General features: G+C 54.6%; 1 protein-coding gene across 1 annotated transcript; it reads right to left on the bottom strand.

Moving 5' to 3' along the window:
* Positions 1-532: 532 nt before the first annotated feature.
* TAMALIN (trafficking regulator and scaffold protein tamalin) lies at positions 533-9091 on the bottom strand. The gene is made up of 8 exons (XM_011728911.3): positions 8786-9091; positions 6812-6861; positions 5129-5183; positions 4924-5026; positions 2635-2728; positions 2470-2536; positions 2212-2278; positions 533-1727 (listed from the first exon to the last, which is right to left on the bottom strand). Exons 1-8 carry the CDS (start codon positions 9029-9031, stop codon positions 1222-1224), a joined length of 1188 nt encoding a protein of 395 aa, XP_011727213.1. The 5' UTR covers positions 9032-9091; the 3' UTR covers positions 533-1221.
* Positions 9092-18929: the final 9838 nt, after the last annotated feature.

Raw genomic sequence — 18929 nt, forward strand, 5'->3', positions numbered from 1 at the left:
GGGAGACGGAGGTTATAATGAACCGAGATGGGGCCACTGCACTCCAGTCTGGGTGACAGAGGGAGACTCCACCTCAAAAAAAAAAAAAAAAAAAAAAAATCAATCTCATCCTGGGATTATGGGAAACCGCTGACGACTGCTAGAACAACAGGGTGATCCATGATTGGGCCTGTCACAGGCCAGGTGGTAATGCCTCAAGTCCCTGCAGATCTGGCTTGTGCCCCTCAAGGGAGACCTCAGAAGCTGGGAAGGCGTGCCAAGCACACGTATTTCTACAGGGATGGCTGAGGACTTGAGGTAAGCCTTGGCCACCACCTGCTTGGGTATCTGGGGAGGGAGGCTCAAGCTGTGAAGAAGTGTGGGGCCTCCAGCTCAGGCCCATACATGTAAGTTTAAATCTCCCAGCCTATTTCCCTGGCTTCAGGCTGCAAGAAAACAAGACGTGTGTGCGTTGGGCGGGGGTTGGGATGGTGGAGTCAGAGCTTGCCCCAGCCCAATCCTCCCCCTCAGGCAGTCACCACACTGACACAGATGCAAAAAACCATCCATTTTATACAGTTTGTGGTTCAGAAGCAACAATATGCAGAACGGTGGAACAGTCTGTGCTGTCCCCACCCCACCTGAACTTGCCGGTTCCTGTCCCCCAAGGGGCACAGAACACAGGCCCCCTGCCTGGCAGGACCCGACTTAGTTACAGGCCCCTGGGAGGGGCGAAGCCCTTAGGGGTCGAGGCCAGGAGGGAGGAGGACCAGCACCCGATGCCCCTGGAGGCCCGCTGGGTCATGGAACTGTGTGTGGAGGGTGGGGGGTCAGCCCACCACGGGCCATTTCTCCCCAAGGCTAAGGGCGGGGGAGCAAGTAAAGCTAAGGAGAGGGCTTCATGGGACAAGGTCCCCATCCCCTGCTGGGAGGGTGTTCCTGGATACCCCACAAGGCACTACAGATGCAGACTGTAGGCAAGCACCCCCATCTTTGGCCCCCGATTTCCTGGCTCTCCCCCTGCCCCAGCTCCCACTGTGGTTTGGCGGAGGAGAAGAGAAGGGTCTGGGCCCCCCACTCCCTCAGCAGACACCAGCCAGGAATCGACCCGGTGGGCTGAGGCTAGCAACGACCTTCTCCCGCTGCTCTGGGCTCCTGGGGTCCTCTTGGCTCGGCCTCCCCCTCTTTTAGCGCTGTCTGTTGCGAATAAATAAATAAATACCTCCCTGCCCGCCCCCGCCCCTACAGCTGGCTCTCCTCCTCCTCCAGGGAGCGGTTGAGTCCGGGGATGAACTTGAGCAGCCGCCGGCGGAAGCTGCGGTACTTAGTTTTGCGCAGGCCGGGGCCGCACAGGGCCTGCTCGCGGGCCTCAGTCCAGAGCGCGCCCGGCGCGCCCCCACCTCCGCCCCCGCCAGGGCCTGCGCACCGCACACTGGCGCTGCGGCTTAATGCGGCCCGCGGCCCAGGGCCCGGCCCCACTGCAGGGGTCTCAGCGGGGCCCGGACCCAGGACGCGGACCGGGGGCGGCGGGGGCGGCAGCGCCGGCGGCTCGGAGTCCCCGAAGAAGCACGTATGGTAGACGGCGTCGTCGGCGTCGCCCCTGGCCCGTCGGGCGCCTCCGCGGGGACGCCCGGGCACGGCGAGCAGAGGCCCGAAGGGCAGCGAGCCCGGGAGCAGGCCCGCACCGTAGAGGCAGGAGCGCACCGACTCCAGCGTGTCATAGATGCTGGGGTCCTTCACCACCAGGCCTGCGCAGGACGGGAGAGGTGGGGGGTGGGTCAGGCCTGGGCCGTAGTGTCCTCCGCAAAGGGTCGGAGGGCATGGATGGGGCATCCCCACTCCGTCCTGCTGACCATCTATCTCTGTGGCCCTGGCCAGGCACAACCCTGAGACCCTACTTCCCTCACCCGCAAATCAGGAATTATCACTTAGATCCTTATGGGGGCCGCTTAGCACAAAAGGGCCTCGGGAAGAATTGACACACACTCTTTGAGCCCTGGTGTTCCCCTCTGTACAGTGAAGATGACACTACCTGCAGAGGGCTAGTGTGAGAATAACCAGAAATGTGGGTGCGGCAGTACCCAAAGTAGTAGTAGCTCAACAAACCTTGCTTTACTGTGGAGGTTTACTAGTAAACCTTTCTTTACTAGAACCCGCCAGTTCTGAGGGGGTAGCACAGATGGGGGATCTGGAGCAGAACAAGTGGCCCTTCACACCCCGGGATCTACTTACCATGCACCAGCCGCTGCTCCTGCACCATTAGGGACCTGTACTCTCCCCACTTCTCATACAGGGTTTGCTGCAAGAGACAGTCCCCACCCCACTGTCACAAGCTAGCAGGAAACTAGCAGGACGTGGGTACAGACAAGGGGTCAGGGAGTAGACAGAAGAAACCTTCAGTTAAAGGAGATTCAGATATAAATGACCCCCCACAGGGCAGAGGCTTGGGAAGAGGAGGGTGGAGGCTGGACATTATCTGGGTTTCCCTACCTTCAGGTACTGCAGACGAGCCTCCAGTTCCGCCTTCCGGATTGATGTCCCATATAGAGTTTCCAGTCTGAGGTTGGGGAATCAAAGGCTGAGTGAGCCACAGGCTGAGGAAATACCAAGAGGCTGAGCTCAGGAGTTCTCAGGCACCTCGGCTCCCAGACATACCTGAGAACGTTGCCCGACGCCTTTATGATGTCCACAATCTCTCGATGCCGGATGCCTTCTACGTTCAGGCCATTGACGCTGGCGATGGTGTCCCCTGCCAGGCAGACAAGGGGGTTAGATTTGCTCCATGGGGCATGCTAGAATTCCAGCATCCTACCTTAGCCAGAAAGGGGAGAGGAGTGGGTAGTAACTCCAAGGAAAACTCCCGAACTCCCTCCTCCAACTTCTCATGGTTCTCGGTAGACTTCCTCTGACATCTCTCATACTAGATCCAAACACACAGAACCACAGCCATTCTTCTGGGCCTGTAGTGACTACCAGGTTGTCCAGGCCCAGCACCCCAGCCAAAGGGCGGGGACCTCACACACCCAACACCCTCACTCTACCCTCAAGCTCTGTCCCAAGGCTAAGCCAACCCAGGACCCTGGGCTGCCCTCAGAGTTGGTTATTTCTGTCTAGTCCACGCCGGCCATAAGACCCAGTCAATTTAGGGAAGGGCAGGTGAGCAGCATCCAGCTGGGAACCAACCCTGGCCCCAGGCATGGCAGGGCCTCATGGATCCACAGAGAATCAGTCCAGCCTCTGGTGGTGGGAGAGAAGCACAGGGAATGACTGGCCCCTAGAGGGATAGTTCTGCTACCCTGCACCACTGCAGAGCCTCCTGACCTCAAGCGTGGTGTGCTCCATCTGAGGGCTCCATTCCCATCTGTAAAAAGGGGTATGGATCCCTGCTGTGGCTGCTTCAGGGATGATGGGGAAGGAGAGTGGATGTGAAACTACCTTGAGAAGTTGTAGTATACTACTTGGCTACTGCTACCATTTAAATATGGTTTGTCCCCAAAACTCATGTTGAGGCTTCATCCCCAATGTAACAGTGTTGAGAGATAGTAGGACCTTTAAGAGGCATTGGGGCCGGGCGCGGTGGCTCATTCCTGTAATCCCAGCAATTTGGGAGGCTGAGGCGGGTGGATCACCTGAGGTCAGGAGTTCGAGACCAGCCTGGCCAACACGGCAAAACCCCATCTCTACTAAAAATACAAAAATGAGCTGGGTGTGGTGGCCGGTGCCTGTAATCCCAGCTACTCGGGAGGCTAAGGCAGGAGAATTGCTTGAATCCGGGAGGCGGAGGTTGCAGTGAGCTGAGATCACGCCATTGTACTCCAGCATTTGGACCATGAAGGATCCACCCAATCAAGGGATTCATGCTGTTTTTGGGGAGTGAGTTCTTGCTCTGGCAGGACTGGTTTAGCTACCTGGTGAGTGGGTTGCTATAAAGCAAGATCACCCATGTTTTGTCTCTTTTGCATGTGCCTACTTGCCACTCTTACAGGCGTTCCTGCCATTAGATGCCATCCATCATGTCAGAATGCAGCATGAGGCCCTCGCCTGATGCAGCCACTCAGTCTTGAACTTCCCAGCCTCCAGAATCATGAGCTAAATAACCTGTTTTCTTTATAATTACCCAATTTCAGGTATTCTGTTATAGTAACAGAAAATGGACTATGATAGCTAGCACGGGCTGCTGGTAAGTGGGAAGGAGGTAGGAGCTTAGGGGCAAGGATGGTGGAGGGGGGATTGATTCATACAGTTTCAGGCTGCCCTTCCTGGAACCTGGGGACTCTAGATCTGCTCAATCCAGGGGTCTCCTATTGAGGCATAATTTCCTTGTTAGAGGAAGTAACATATTGCTTTGGGAGGCAGAGGCAAGAGGAGGATTGCTTGAGCCCAGGAGGTCAAGGTTATAGTGAGTTATGATCATGCCACTGCACTCCAGCCTGGGTGACAGAGTGAGGCCCTGTCTCTTAAAAAAAAAAAAAAAAAAGTTGTTAATTGTTTTAAAGGGAGTAACATCAGTTCCTCAGCGTCGGGCCCATTTGGGGGCAGGATTGGCCTGATCCCCAATATCAAGCAGACCTAATGGAATGTTCCTTCTTCCCCAGCTCCTGCCCATGCTGACTGCCAGGTTGCTGGGAGGAATCAGAGCAGCAGCAGCAGCAGCATCCACCATTAGTTAGGCCCTGGCTCTGTGCCCAGGGAATCCCCTTGCCGCACTGTGATGTTTGGATGCATTATTACCCTCATTTTGTAGATGGAGCTGTATATAAGATCACACAGTACATGGCAAATTTGCCTAGATCCAAAGCCCTGATTCTATCTTTCTTCTCTCTGGCCTTCTCAAAGAAGGAAAAGGAAGAGAAATTGATTTCAGGAGAGATTTCTCACCCCCTCTGCTTGGGAGTAAGGTCATATCCCCTTCCCAGACCTGGGTGTCCTGGGCTCAGGCCCCACCTGGTGTGAGCCCAGCCAGCTGGGCAGGGCTAGACTCATGAACTCGGCAGACAAAGGTCACCATTTCCACACGCTGCTCCTCCCGATGGTGAAGGCCATAAGTCTGTAATGGACAAGGGGACCCTCAGCCCAGGGTTGGGACAAGTCCATGCATCCCTCAGGCTGGCCGTTCAACCCCCCGACCCCTGTGTGTAGCTTCTCCCACCTGGATCTCAAAGCCGAAGGTCTGGTTATCCTCCTTCTCCAACGTCAGCACTTTCCTGCAAGAAACACAGGGGTCAAGACAATCAGGATTAAAAGGTGTAGCAGTCCCATAGCTTGGGCCTCCCTGGATATTGGCCACCGGTCTAGAACATTCCAGCAGGACTCAGTCTCCAGTGACAGCTCAGTCTCCTCACAGATTATTGGAATGTCTTTCCCATACCCAACTGAAATCAGCCTCGTGGAGCCACAGAGAACCAATCCAGCCTCTAGTGGTGGGAGGGAAGCACAGAGAAGGGCCGGTCCCCTGAAGGACGGGCCGGCTGAGTTTTTTAGCCACACCCCAGCTTTCCAGTGAGCCCTACAGTACCACTTACTGACTAGCTAAGGCCCCAAATTCAGCCACAGCCTGGAGCCTCCTCTGTTCCACAGCTTTGGGGAGAGGACTGGCCCCACCCCCAGAGGCCAGTCACGAGGCTCAGCAAGACCACAGCTGCTCCTCCCAGCTGTGCTGGGGCCAGCCCACCAGATGTGGGGGCTGGGGGAGGGGAGCCTCGAGGCCACCCCTTCCCGCACTGAAGGCCTGCCCGCTGGACACAATGGTCTGGAGCCGCTCCAGATCCTCGCCTGCTGGGGGAGCCCAGAGTTTCCTCTGCCCACTCCCACCCCCTTCCTTCCTGCCCAGCCAGAGGCACAGTTAAAGCAGCCTCCAAAGGCCCCTTCAAGTAGCTCAGCCTCGGAAAGGCCCTGGAGACCAGGCTCCTCCACTCCCAGCCTGACCCAGATATTCCCCCAAATGCTGAGCAGCACCTCCCGACTCCAACGCGAGCCCCTCTCGCTCTGAACAGCAGGCCTTTCCCCTCTCTCTGTACTACTGGGGCAGGGAGCAGAGTGGCTGGGAGTTCGGCGTCTACCCCAATGTTCTAGGGTTTTTTGGAAGGGTCAGCAAACTTTTTCTGCAAAGGGCCAGATGGTAAATGCTTTAGGCTTTCTTTGCAGGCCCCTTATGATCTCTGTCATATATTGTTCTTTGTTTTTATTTTTATAACTCTTTAAAAATTATTAGCTCAAGGGCCAAACAGGCCAATCTGGCCAGCAGGCCAGTTGCTGATCCATTTTAGAGAAAGTCAAGCCCAAATCAGGGATGGGACATGAGTAGAGAAGGGAAACTGAGTAGAGAAGGGAAACTTCTGCCCACACTCAGATCCCTCCTTAGAGGGCTGCCACAGGCTGGGACCAGAAGAGGACTGACATTCTGGAGGCAGGGGTAGCCAGCCCCAAGCAGCTGGACACAGCCTGGCTAAGGTCTGGGCCCATGGGGTTTGCCAAGGTTGGGAGGGCTCAGGGGAGCCCAGGAGGCCTGGGTTAGGACATTCCCCATAGACTTTGCCTACACCCCCTCCCACCTCCCACATCCGTTCATCCAGATCTCCCCAGGGAGGGGTAACTGGCAGGGACTGGGGGTGGGTTGAAGAGCACCTAATGACTCAAAAGTCCCTACCTCCTTTCTCTGCCACCCCCTTCACACAGCCCACACCCCCACCTGCCCCTCACTCTCAGCGGGGGAGCCATGCTTAAAGGCTAGGAGAATGACTACCCTCGCTAGGCTGAGATGCTGTCCTGGCACCGCCCAACCCAGCACCTCACCCCTTTGGACCATGGCAGGGGCTGGGTGCTGGTGACTCACCGCTGCTGTTCAGGACTCTGGCTGAGATTCTTCCAGCGGAATCCTGAGCCCTGGGCAGGAAGATGGTCAGAAGGAGCAGGTGAGGCAGGACTGTCCTTGAGCAGATGCTGAGAGTGCTACCCTGGACACAGCGACCCACTTCCTGTTTGCCTCTTGCAACTCCACATCCACACCTGCTTTGGTGCTGGTACAACTATTTGCCAAGTGTCACTACTGGCACCACTCCCCAACTTTCTCTACGGCCTTACCTTCATACCTGAGATTGCAGGGACACAACCATCCTCCTGGGTTCCAGATCCATGAACCTCTAAGCCCTTGTTGGTTTCCACACTGGCAGTGGGTGGGGAGATCATTATTCTAGAATGGTCTCCACCCCGAGGGCCCATGTCTGTAGAGGCTCAGGCCATCCAGACTCCCAAAGCTGAGGCAGGGGCTCTTCCCCAGTGGGATTCAGAGGATAGGTGTCCCCTGGGCTCACCTATCAAGGTGCTCCGAGGACCTTCTGCCAGTTGGGTCTCTCCATCTAATTTCTCAGCTACAGACAGTGGCTTGGGAGGGCTAGGGTCAGGGACCCCGGCCTGAAGGGCTGGCAATCCCAGCCAGAATGTGGGGACATAGGTGCCAGGTCTCCTAAGGTACAGCCCGTTTCAGGGACCAGTTGTGGATCCCAGCTGCAGGTGACCAGCTGTGCCCAGCTACACCTGGGTCTCTCTCCATTGTCATACATTTTGTGCTTTCTGGGACAAAACATCTTAGATGTCAAACCTGTCAGTAAGTCTCACCAAAGGAGCGAGATCGGGAGTTCTTTTGGGGCAGGGGGGTGGGGGAAGGATGAGAGATGAAGGTTCCTGTCTCTTCAGGGTCCTTGATAAACTAGTCTCTTACCCTCCCTAACTTTTTGGTCCTTGGAGGAGGTCCAGTCCCAGAGCAGCCCTTTCCTTTGGAGCCTGCACAGCCCAGGGCCTTTCTGGTCTGTGCCTTTGCTAACCCTCCCCCCAAGCTGCCCAAGGCAAGGAAGGGAAGGGTCAGAACCAGATTGGCCTCAGGGGTGGGGACAGTTCCCAAATGGCCAGGGAGGAAGGACTGGGCAGCACAGAGAGACCCCTTTGTCTTTCAACAGGATTTTCATAAAATGCAAATTCTCAACAAGCTGTTCATTGTGTGGGGCTAGCTGGGGGCCAGGGGCAAAGGAGGGTGGCTGGGTGAGGAAAGGCCACCAGGCCCCTCTCCTTAACCTGGTGTTGTGTAGGTTCTGAGCCTCAGGTCCCCTGGGGCCAGAGGAAGAGGCTGGCGGAGGGGAGACTCCGAGGTAGGCGCGGCCCGCATCCTTCCTGCCCCGTGGGCTCCCTGCGACCCCTCCCACTACGTCCGGTTCCGGCAGAAGTCCAGGGAGCTGTGGCCCTCGCGCCCCGAACATCAGACGTGGGGCCAGGCGGCAGGCCCCGAGCCCAGGAATCGGGGAGTCCCCTCGGAAGGGTGTGCTCTCCGGAGTCAGCGGCGCCCCACGCACTTCCTCAGGGTGAGAACGCACGCGGCACGGCCACCGGCCCACCTCTCCCACCGGGGGCTCTCAGACCTTCAACTTGTCTAGGGCCGTCTCTGCCCCTGGGGCGAGGGGATCCTGGGGATTCAGGACACCTGGCCACGAGGAGGCGGGGCATGGGGAGCAGAAAGCCAGATGGAGCGAGTAGGATAAGGGGGGTGCCGGGAGGAGTCAAGGAGGGAGAGAGGGGGCGCGATGGGGCGGCGCGTATAGGGCGAGGAGTTGAGAGCCACCGAGCCTGGGCACGGTGTGCAGGCGAGGGCCACAGCCTTCGGAGCAGCGGGGAACGCGGGGGAGTCGAGGCACCCAGCGGGGAAGAAGGTGGGTGGGGGACTCCGCGGACGCCGAGGAGAGGGCACTGCGGGGTCAGCAGGCCCTGTAGGGGGACGGAGTGGGGCTAAGCAGGTCCTGAAGGCGGGCGGGGGACGCACCTTTCGGCGAGGCAGGGTGCCCCCGGACACGGCGAGCGCGCGGTACAGCTCGGCAGGGTGATAGTCCTCCAGCGCCGCGTACAGCTCGTCCGCTGGGGGCCCAGGGGTGGCGGCTGCTGCAGGGGGTCCCGGGGTCGGGGCCGGAGCTGCGGGCGCGACTTCCGAGTCGGGAGCCCGGGCGGCGGGGTCCGGGGTGGCCGCCGCCTCCTCCTTCTGCTGCAGCTTCCTGAGTCGGCGGAGGGTCATGGCTTCGGCGCCGGGCGCCGGGTGGAGACGGCGGTGGCTCCGCTCGGGGATGCCAGCCGGGCGAGCCGCCCGTCACCTCCCTTTATAGGCTCTGAGAGAGGGGCGGGGTTGGGGGCGGGCGGGGAGCGGCCTCGGATGGCCTCGCCCCCAGCACGCAGGACCCTCCCCACGGGGCGCAGCCGCCCTGGAGCCCCGCCCACGGCGCTCGACGGCCAGGGAAACTGCGGGAGCTGGGCGTTCGGTGGGGGAAACCGAGCAGCGGACGCGAGGGGGCGGGATGTGGCCCCCAGGGCGGGGCTCGGGGCTGCGTGATACCTGGAGGGGTCTGTGAAGGGACGTTGAGCAAGGTTTGACATTTAGGTAAGGATAGCTCTGGCGATTCATGGAGCGGGGCACGGTAAGAGGTCACTGTAGGAAGCCTGGGGAGTCAGGGAGGTGGGGAGAGTCAAGGAGATCCAGGGGGCTGCAGGAGACTCTAGGGCAGGGAGAGAGGCAGCGGGGCTGCGCAGCAGTAGGGGTGGAGGCCGGACAGAGGAGGGAGGAGACTCCCTGAACTCTGCACAGAAGCCCCCAGGGAGTGAGAGGGCCCAGGATTTTCCCTTGACACAGCTGCCCCAGAAGAGCTGAAAGAGGCTGCCCCCTGTTCCCACGTCTAGGAGAAAGGGAAGAGGTGGAAACCCTGAAAGCAGTAGGCTTAATTCTGGCCTATCCCCTCCGAGGGGCTTGAGTGATCCCTGCTGAACACACCTTTCCTCAGCTCCTGATGCCAGGCCCAGATCCCCCTTCCCAGCAGACAGACGCTTACTATGGACTTGACTCAGGAGGTTGGGATGAGCCCAGGCCGAATCGGAGTTCAGGGCTGCGGGGGGGATGGCCATGCTCAGCCGTTCTCTGACCCCATCGTAGGGACCATCCCCCAGGCTGTTACCATGGCTGCCAGGCGGTAGGAGAGGCGGGAATGGCCCAGCCGAAGTCTCTGTCGTCAGTGGTGCCCGAATAAGAAGTGAGAGGAGGAAGTGGAAGGCAGCGTCTGGTGTCTAAAGAGCGGCTAGCCACCACAGGGCGTCAGCAGCACAAGCTGGGGACTCCATGTCCCAGCACCCATCGACCAAGAAGCAGAGGCGGCAATGCGGTGCCCCTGTCTGTCCCCTCCTCCCCCAGTCTTCCCAAATCTGTTATGCCTTCACAGTTAACATTTATTGAGCACTTACCATGTGCAATGCACACTGTTTGTTCTGTGTGTCCTTTTACATACATGCATTAACTCACTTGGTCTTCATAACAACCCTACGAAATAAGCACCATTATCCTCCCTTACAGATGAGGAAACTGAGGCCCGGAGAAGATAAGTAACTTGCCCTAAGTCACTCAGCGGCAGAGCTGAGATTCAAAGCCAGACAGCCTGGTTGCAGAGCCTGCAATCTGTGCTGTTATCCAACATTTAAGCCCTGCTCTGTGCCAGGTACTGGCTGGGCCCTGGGGTTACAGAGGCTCTTGGCCTGGTAGGGAGTGGTACCTTGCACATGTGCTGCGTTAGACACGTGGCATAAGGAGCACAGAGGGGCAATGGCCACGTCCACCTGCGAGGCCAGGAAAGGCTTTCTGCCTCCTGCCTGTCTCAGTTCTCGTGCCTGGCTCAGTCTTCTTTCTTCTTCCTTCTTCTCTAGTCTCCTTGACTCTGTGTTCTCCTCCCCACCCCCAGTCCTCTAGGCCCCCATCCCCTACAAGAGGTGTGGGTGGAAGAGGGTGCTTTTCCGCCCCTTAGTGATTGCACAAGTCCAGATGGCAGGATGCTTGTTGGGTGGGGGGCCGGGGTGGATTGAGGACTGCCAGGAGCTAAGAGGTAGCTCTCTTAGTGCCTTCTTCTCCCTCCTCCCACCTCTCGCCTTGGCACCACCAAGTGGCCATCAGCTGAGGGGCCGAGGGGGTGTCGGTGGGGAAACATGGGACTCTATTGTGAAGCATTAGCACAGATGGACCCCGGGACCGTCTGTTGCCTGCTCCTGACAGACGGCATCTGTGGGGGGTGGGAGGGGGGAGGCGCAAAGTGGAAAGGCAATGATATGTATTCCATTCATTCCATTGCTTATCCCCAAAGGGACCCAGCAAAAGGGCATCTTGCACAACCTCCTCTGTGAAGGAGCCACTCCAGCTATCACAGAGGGTTACCTACTAGACACATCTCCTTGCCTGAAACCTGGAGAAGTGGATGCCACAGGTGTGGCCCAGCCCCTGTGTCTAACAGCCTGTGGAGCCAGTCATCCTTCAGCTGAGGCGGAGGCAGACTTCCCCAGTTTATGCAGGACAGTCCACCTCCGGGCCTCCAAGTGAGCAAACACCACCAGAGGACTGAAATTTACGCCTTGTTTCCTCCTCTTGCTAGGCAGAAAGCCCTAGAGAACCCCAGAGTAAAGGTGGACCCAGGAAGTGCAATTTTTACCAAGTCCTTTGTGTGATTCCTTAAATCCTGGGATTTCAGAGCCAGAAATGGCCTTATGGTCTGGAAAGGATACCGTATGGTCCAAGCCCTCTTTTAACAGAGGCAACTGAAGCCAGGGAGAGAAAGAATCATAACAGGGACTAGAACCCACTAGAACCCAGGTCTCTTGACTCCAAAGACTGTTTAATTCAGCTGCTGGTAGCTCCCTGAGAGCTCAGAGGTCCCTGCTTGCTTCCCCCTCCCAATCTCCCCAGTTTCTCCAAGGAGGGGCCCCCGCAGCCCAGGATGCCACACTGTGGAGTGGTGATGCCCTCTGGTGGCCATGAGTCTCTTGGCGGAAAATCTTCAAGCCAGGCGGAAAGGCTGGAAGACTCCATCTGGAATCCCAGCCCTGTTTCAGGATCCCCCACGGCTCTTCTTCCTCCCAAGAGGATCTGGGCCAACTGGGATGCCAAGCTCCACTTTGGTCACTGAGTTCTGGAATCTCACAGCGTCAGTTAGGAAGTTTTTTGCATCAAAGCTGCTTCTGCTGCAGGTGAAATTCAGCAGGGAGAAGGCAGACTGCTGGCAGGCGTTCTTGGTGTACTAACCTTTGCATGCCAGGCAGTAAATGTGAGGCCTCTAAAGCTTTGCCTTCTCCAACTCTCCACAGCTTTCTCCTAAGCCTAAGTCTCTTGGCTAGCATCTGTTCTCATCCTATCTTCTGCAGCCCTTTAAAGCTTGGGCGGTGGGGGAAGCGTTCTGCACACCACCTGCAGCTTCATACCAGGACACATCCCCTCCTCCTCCCTCCAGGAAGCCTCCCCACAAAACCTCCACCGCTCTGGCTCCTCAGACATCTGTACTCAATCTGGACCTTCTTCCCAAGCCAGCCTCTCTCAGAATGAGCTCTCAGTATCCCTCCCTTTGCTCTGCCTGCCCTGGCTCCTGACACTCCTGGCTGGCCTGGGGTGGGGGCTTAGACAGCGGGGGCCCAGCTAATGGACAAGGCCTAGGTAACATCCCTTCTCTTCAGGACAACCCCTCGCCTGGCTATGTAACAGTCAGCGGCCCCCCTGTGGAGGAAATTGGGAGAGCTGAGTCTTCCACTGAGCAGCTTAAGCTCTAGGGTACCATGAGGAAGTCAGAGCACCTGGGGTTAGTGCTGGCCCCTCTGAGTCTCAGAGCTCTAACATGGGCCTTGTCCATCAGTAGGGCCCAGAACTGTCAGAAATGAATAATTCACTGGGAGTTCCTCACTGGCTACTGTCACTGCTTCTAAGCTGGGGAGGTGGGAGGGAGAGGGCCTGGGGCCCTGGCTCTCTGGTCTGTCAGGAATGAGGGGCTGGGCCCCCAGTTGCATGACATCACCTCTTGTGGGCGGTGGACAGCTGGTGGGCAGCTGACTGGGCAGGGAGTCGCTGTTTTTCTTCGTGGCTCCTATTGCCGGACCATTTCCATGGGACAGTGTCTGTGTGTGTTCGGGGGCCTAGAAGAGAGAATCTAGCAGTATGGTTCATCTGGCACAGTCCAAAGATCTGATCCTAGGGGGTCTTGCAGTAGGATCAAGGTAGTTTATTTGCATTGAATGTAGGTGGTCTCTGGGTCTAGTCCTGTTCAAAGGCCAGGGACCATCTGGCCTCTTGGATGAAAATGGCAGGGCATCTCTGGCATGAACGGGTTGGAGTGGCAGAAGGAAGGAAGGTTAAGTCTCCAGGTTTCCTATAGCATCTGCACGCAACTCCTAAGACATAGGGTATGTGTTATCTTACCCCGCCTTGTTTCAGAACAGGTGCACATAGTGAAGAAAGAAAATGGCAGTTCTTAGGGCCCCAGACTGCCCACATCTCTTTCCACTTGGCAAACCACTTGCTCAGCTGTTTCATCCCTGGTTCTCTCTCCCAGGGGACAGTGTTGTGTACCAACTTCCCTAACCCCCAAACACATATGCAAAACTGCCAGGCTAAGATTCTCTTTTTTTTTTTTTTTTTTTTGAGATGGAGTCTTGCTCTGTTGCCCAGGCTGGAGTGCAGTGGCCGGATCTCAGCTTGCTGCAAGCTCCGCCTCCCGGGTTTACGCCATTCTCCTGCCTCAGCCTCCCGAGTAGCTGGGACTACAGGCGCCCGCCACCTCGCCCGGCTAGTTTTTTGTATTTTTTAGTAGAGACGGGGTTTCACCATGTTAGCCAAGATGGTCTCGATTTCCTGACCTCGTGATCCGCCCGTCTCGGCCTCCCAAAGTGCTGGGATTACAGGCTTGAGCCACCGTGCCCGGCCAGATTCTCTCTTTTACTCCAAACTGAAGTCAGCTTTCCTTTCCCTCACCATTCATATCTGATTATTCAATACAAACCTGAGTATTCTACCCACTGTCTCTCCTGCTGTTCTTCCCAGCTTTTCTTTCTTTCTTTTTTTTTTTTTTTTTTTTGAGACGGAGTTTTGCTCTTGTTGCCCAGGCTGGAGTGTAATGGCGTCATCTTGGCTCACTGCAACCTCCACCTCCTGGTTTCAAGCGATTCTCCTGCCTCAGCCTCTCGCGTAGCTGGGATTACAGGCATGTGCCCGGCTAATTTTATATTTTTAGTTGAGACGAGGTTTCACTATGTTGGTCAGGCTGGTCTCGAACTCTCGACCTTGGGTGATCCGCCCGCCTCTGCCTCTGACAGTGCTGGGATTACAGGCGTGAGCCACTGCGCCCGGCCCCTTCCCAGCTTTTCTTACTCTGCCACCACTGCAATTCCTTTCTCAAGTCAGCACTGTGATTTTCCCAAAAGACAAACAGGATCACATCACTCCCTTTCTTAAAACCCTCTATCATGGTCTGAATGATGGTGTCCTTCCAAAATTCCTATGTTGGAACCTAATACCCAATGTGATATAGTATTGAGACATGGGATCTTTTGGGGCTGATTAGGTCATGAGGGCTCTGCCCTCATGAATGGAATTAATGCCCTAATAAAAGAGGCTTGAGGGAGCCTGTTTCCCCCTTCCACTATGTGAGGACACAGAAAGCGCCATCTAGGAGAACAGGCCCTCACCAGACACTCACTGAACCTGTTGATCCCTCGATCTGGGACTTCCTAGCCTCAAGAACTAGGAGCATTACATTTATATTGTTTATAAATTACCCAATCCAAGGAATTTTTTTTTTTTTTTTTTTTTTTTTTTGAGATTGTGTCTCACTCTGTAACCCAGGCTAGAGTGCAGTGGCATGATCTTGGCTCACTGCAACCTCCACCTCCTGGGTTCAATCAATTCTCCTGCCTCAGCCTCTGGAGCAACTGGGATTACAGGTGTGCACCACCGTGCCTGGCTAATTTTTGTATTTTTAGTAGCAAGGTGGTTTGGCCATGTTGGCCAGGCTGGTCTCGAACTCCTGACCTCAAGTGATCTGCCCACCTTGGCCTCCCAAAGTGCTGGGATTACAGGCAGGAGCCACCATGCCTGGCCATCAATCTAAGGTACTTAGCAGCAGCAGCCAGAGCTGACCAAGACACCCTCCAATGGCCTATTCCCTACATCAAGAATGACAAATGTGTTTTAACTTATGGGACAGTAAGCACGCTGTTGAGAAAAATGTGGAGAGAGACCAACTCAAGAGGACAAATTACTGATAGATTAGTACAGTCTGAGGTACCTGTCACAGGGCAAGTGATGGCACTGGTGCTACCTATTTGCCATTTCTGGCCCCAGGATGAATTCCTGACCTTTCAGAACTCAGCAATGGGAACAGCTCCAGCAGGCTCCCTCATCACACCCCCGCCTCCGGTTCTGCAGCCATACTGAACATGTGTGGTTCTTGAATGGCAATTATTTTTGACTAAAACCCCCTCCTCTCCTCAGTCAGCAGGCCAAAATAGATGTCTCTCTCTTGACCCCAACCTCCTGACTCTCTTGCGTTCCCACAGTATTCTATCCCTATGGTAGTACTGATCTCATTCCATCCCAGCCGTTAACTCACCCATTCCACCAGGTAGGGAGCTGCTGGAGGCCAGGGATATGTTACTTCTTTCCCGAGACACCTCATCTGTGATCCCATGGTACTTTGCATACTGCTCTGTAATGAGATTTGCCCAAATCTGCCTTATTGTTGCCTGTACAAATCCTATCTGTCTAGATTATAAACTCCTTGAAAGGCAGGGACCATGGATTGTTTAGCTTTATTTTCTTTTTTCTTTTTCTTTTCTTTCTTAAGACAAATTCTCCCTCTGTTGCCCAGGCTGGAGTGCAGTGGTGCAATCTTGGCTCACCGCAACCTGCAACCTCCACCTCCCAGGTTCAAGTGGTTCTCATGCCTCAGCCTCCTGAGTAACTGGGATTACAGGTGTGTGCCACCACACCTAATTTTTGTATTTTCAGTAGAGATGGGGTTTCGCCATAGCTTTCTATTCTACCTACCACTCCATTCATTAAGGTTGCTTGACAAATACTTCTTACAAGAGCCCAAGCTAACCAATTGTTCCTTAAACCACCCTAAGCCCCCATTAATCCCCATTTTGGCTTCCAAGGAGAATTCTCAGAAGGACCCAGGGATATCTTCCATATTCCTTAAATCCCATCCTCTGACCATGGAATCCCCAATAACTTTCATGCCACAGTTGTCCAGTTTCGTCATATGCCATTCCAGATGTTGCTGTGAAGGTATTTTAGATGTGATTAACATTTAAATCAGTAGACTTTGAGTAAAGCGTATTACCCTCCATAATGTGGGTGGATTTCATCCAACCAATTGAAGGCCTTAAGAGAAAAGGCTGAGGTGTTCTGAGAAAGGATTCTGCCCTCAGGACTGCAACATCAGCTCTTCCCTGGGTCTCTTGAGCCTGCTACCCTGACTTGCAGCCCACACAACCATGAGTCATCTCTCTTTCTAGTCTATCTGTCCATCCATCCTATCGATTCTGTTTCTCTGGAGAACCCCGATTGGTAACGCCGTTCCTGGCCTGAGCCAGGGCTTCTCCTACTTCCCTCACCTGTGCTGTGCATTTCTCTTATGTTCCTGAGTCTCTTGAACTCCACCACTCCTCATTCTCGTTTGGTTGTGTTTAGCAAGCACATTCTAAGGCCTGTAGAGGTCCGAAGACATATGGGCTGGGGGACAGAAATTTAAGCTATGTGAAACAATAACCCAAGTGACACAACATTCAAATGAAGTCAAGCCTCCTGTGTCACAGGCCTCACTAAGATGAAACATTGTTGGCAACCTTCAAAGGCACAGGAAGAGGCACTAGAATGGTTGCCATTCTGATTTTCAAAATGGTAAGAGTTGAACCTGCAATCACAGCCTAGTGAATTTTAGGTCCATGCCTGGCAAGATGACTGACTATTCACAGGATGGCCTGTAAGGAGACTCATTTGAACCAGGCCGAGATTCACCACAAACCACTGTCTTTCCTTCCAATGAACAGGTAGATCAATCAAAAAGGGCCACAATGATACTTTAACAAAGTACTTGGGCTTCTTCTGCTATCTCTGTCCATCTAAAAATTATGGGCCAAGTGAAGTGGTTCATGACTGTAATCCCAGCAACTTGGCAGGCTGAGGAGGAGGTATTCCCTGAAGCCAAGAGTTCAAAACCAGCCTGGGCAACAAAGGGAGACCCTGTCTCTATTTAAAATAATAAATAGGCAGGGAGCAGTGGCTCACGCCTGTCATCCCAACACTTTGGGAGGCTGAGGTGGGCAGATCACCTGAGGTCAGGAGGAGGCGGGCAGATCACCTGAGGTCAGGAGTTCAAGACCTGCCTGGCCAACATGGTGAAACCCCATCTCTACTAAAAATACAAAAATTAGCTGGGCGTGGTGGCGGGTGCCTATAATCTCAGCTTTTTGGGAGGCTGAGGCAGGAGAATCACTTTAACCCTGGAGGTTGCAGTGAGCCAAGATCGCGCCACTGTACTCCAGCCAGGGCGACAGAGACTCTGTCCCAATAAATAAATGAACAAAAAATAAAAAATTATGGCCAGGACACAAGGACAATTTAATTAGCAGCTGATTAGGTTATTGGCATAGATGCCAAACTTAAAGCAAACTTTTAGGAGTAAGTTACTTGATTTTCTCGGCCCAGCAGAGTCTCAGACTGGGAAAACTCAGGACAATGGAAAACTCTGGGTAATAATCAGGATTTAAAAGTAGTGACAGGCTGGAGCAATGGGCATGGTCTATAGTGAAACTTAATAAAACTATAAGGTCCTGCACTTGAGTTCAGAACACCAACTTCCCTTATACAGGAAGGAGAGGGTAGCTGGATTTTACTCAATCAAGAGATGAGATGCAGTCCTGGGATGTGATCTGCGGCATCAAGCACACAGTCTGTGGGGTTCTTATTCTAGTCTGTGATATCTGTTAATACCTGGATGCAACATGTACACATCCTTTGTGGCCCCAGACTCTAGCTAGGTTCAGAAGACAGCGGCCAGCCTGGGTGAGGAACATGGAACCAGAGCAGGACAGTGCAGTGGGGGAAGGGCTGTGCTCTGTGGTCAACATCCTGGACCCAAGGTCTTTCCACCCGTGAGCTACGTGATCTTGGGCCACTTATTTGACTTCTCCTATCCTGTTTCCTAATCCATAAAGAGAAGATAATAGTGCCCATCTCATATGGTTGCTCTGAGGATTAAAACAGTTAATATATATAAAGCAAATTTTGGCACATTGCTTAGCACGTGGTGAGTTTTCAGTAAGTATTCGCTAATATTAACTGAAGAAACTCGAAGCTTTGCTAGAAGATTCATGACAGCTGCCTTTACATATTTTAAGGGACCTTATAAGGGAAGAGAGAGTAACTGCTTTGAAAACCCTGTAGAAGTCTCATGGAAGTTGCCCAGCTCTACAGAAGGAAGGGTTTTCCACTGAGCCATGGAGCCTACAGAGGGAGCTGTGGTCCAGCATTAGCAGGAGGCCACACAGGCACCTGACAGGGACATAGCAGGGAAGCTGAGTGCCTGATGGTGAACCAGGGGATCTTGTGGGTCTCATCTAAACTGGAGACTATGATTCTAGGATTTGTTATTTTAGATCCCCTCAGCCTAGAGAGAGAGGACATTCACACCCACCACACGCTGAGAATACCAGAGGAGTAACCACTGAAGACTTCCTCTTCAAAGTCACCTAAGTATCCCAGAATTTCACTTCGGCTTAGGAGGAGGACTCATGCCTCTGAGACGTGAGACAGTGTGACTAACCAGGAGCATGACCCTCTTTTGTAAACAGGAAAAAACGTGAGAAGACAAATTCACACAAAGCCCAATAAAAGGGTGCTTGGTGTCTTCTGCCCCTTACACGCCAGACCCACCCTCTAGGAACCCAAAGCAACAATCTCAGGAAGACCCAGGATGTTGGGATCAGCATTCCTCTTGCTGGGGTCTGCTACAGCTGGTGTGAGCACCAGACCCCGACCTTAGAACATCCACCCCATTCCCAACTCCCCTGACTAAAGCTGGGTGGCCGCACTACGTATGTGGGACAGATGGCACCAGAGAAGC

Source organism: Macaca nemestrina, chromosome 10 (assembly GCF_043159975.1).
Source record: "Macaca nemestrina isolate mMacNem1 chromosome 10, mMacNem.hap1, whole genome shotgun sequence".
In the NCBI taxonomy this organism is placed as follows: domain Eukaryota; kingdom Metazoa; phylum Chordata; class Mammalia; order Primates; family Cercopithecidae; genus Macaca; species Macaca nemestrina.

Coding starts and splice junctions, on each gene's coding strand:
- TAMALIN (XM_011728911.3), bottom strand. CDS start 9,031: ATGACCCTCCGCCGACTCAGGAAGCTGCAGCAGAAGGAGGAGGCGGCG. Junction 6,862..8,785: donor GCACCCTGCCTCGCCGAAAG/GTGCGTCCCCCG, acceptor CTTCCTGCCCAG/GGCTCAGGATTCCGCTGGAA. Junction 2,279..2,469: donor CTCGTCTGCAGTACCTGAAG/GTAGGGAAACCC, acceptor TGTCTCTTGCAG/CAAACCCTGTATGAGAAGTG.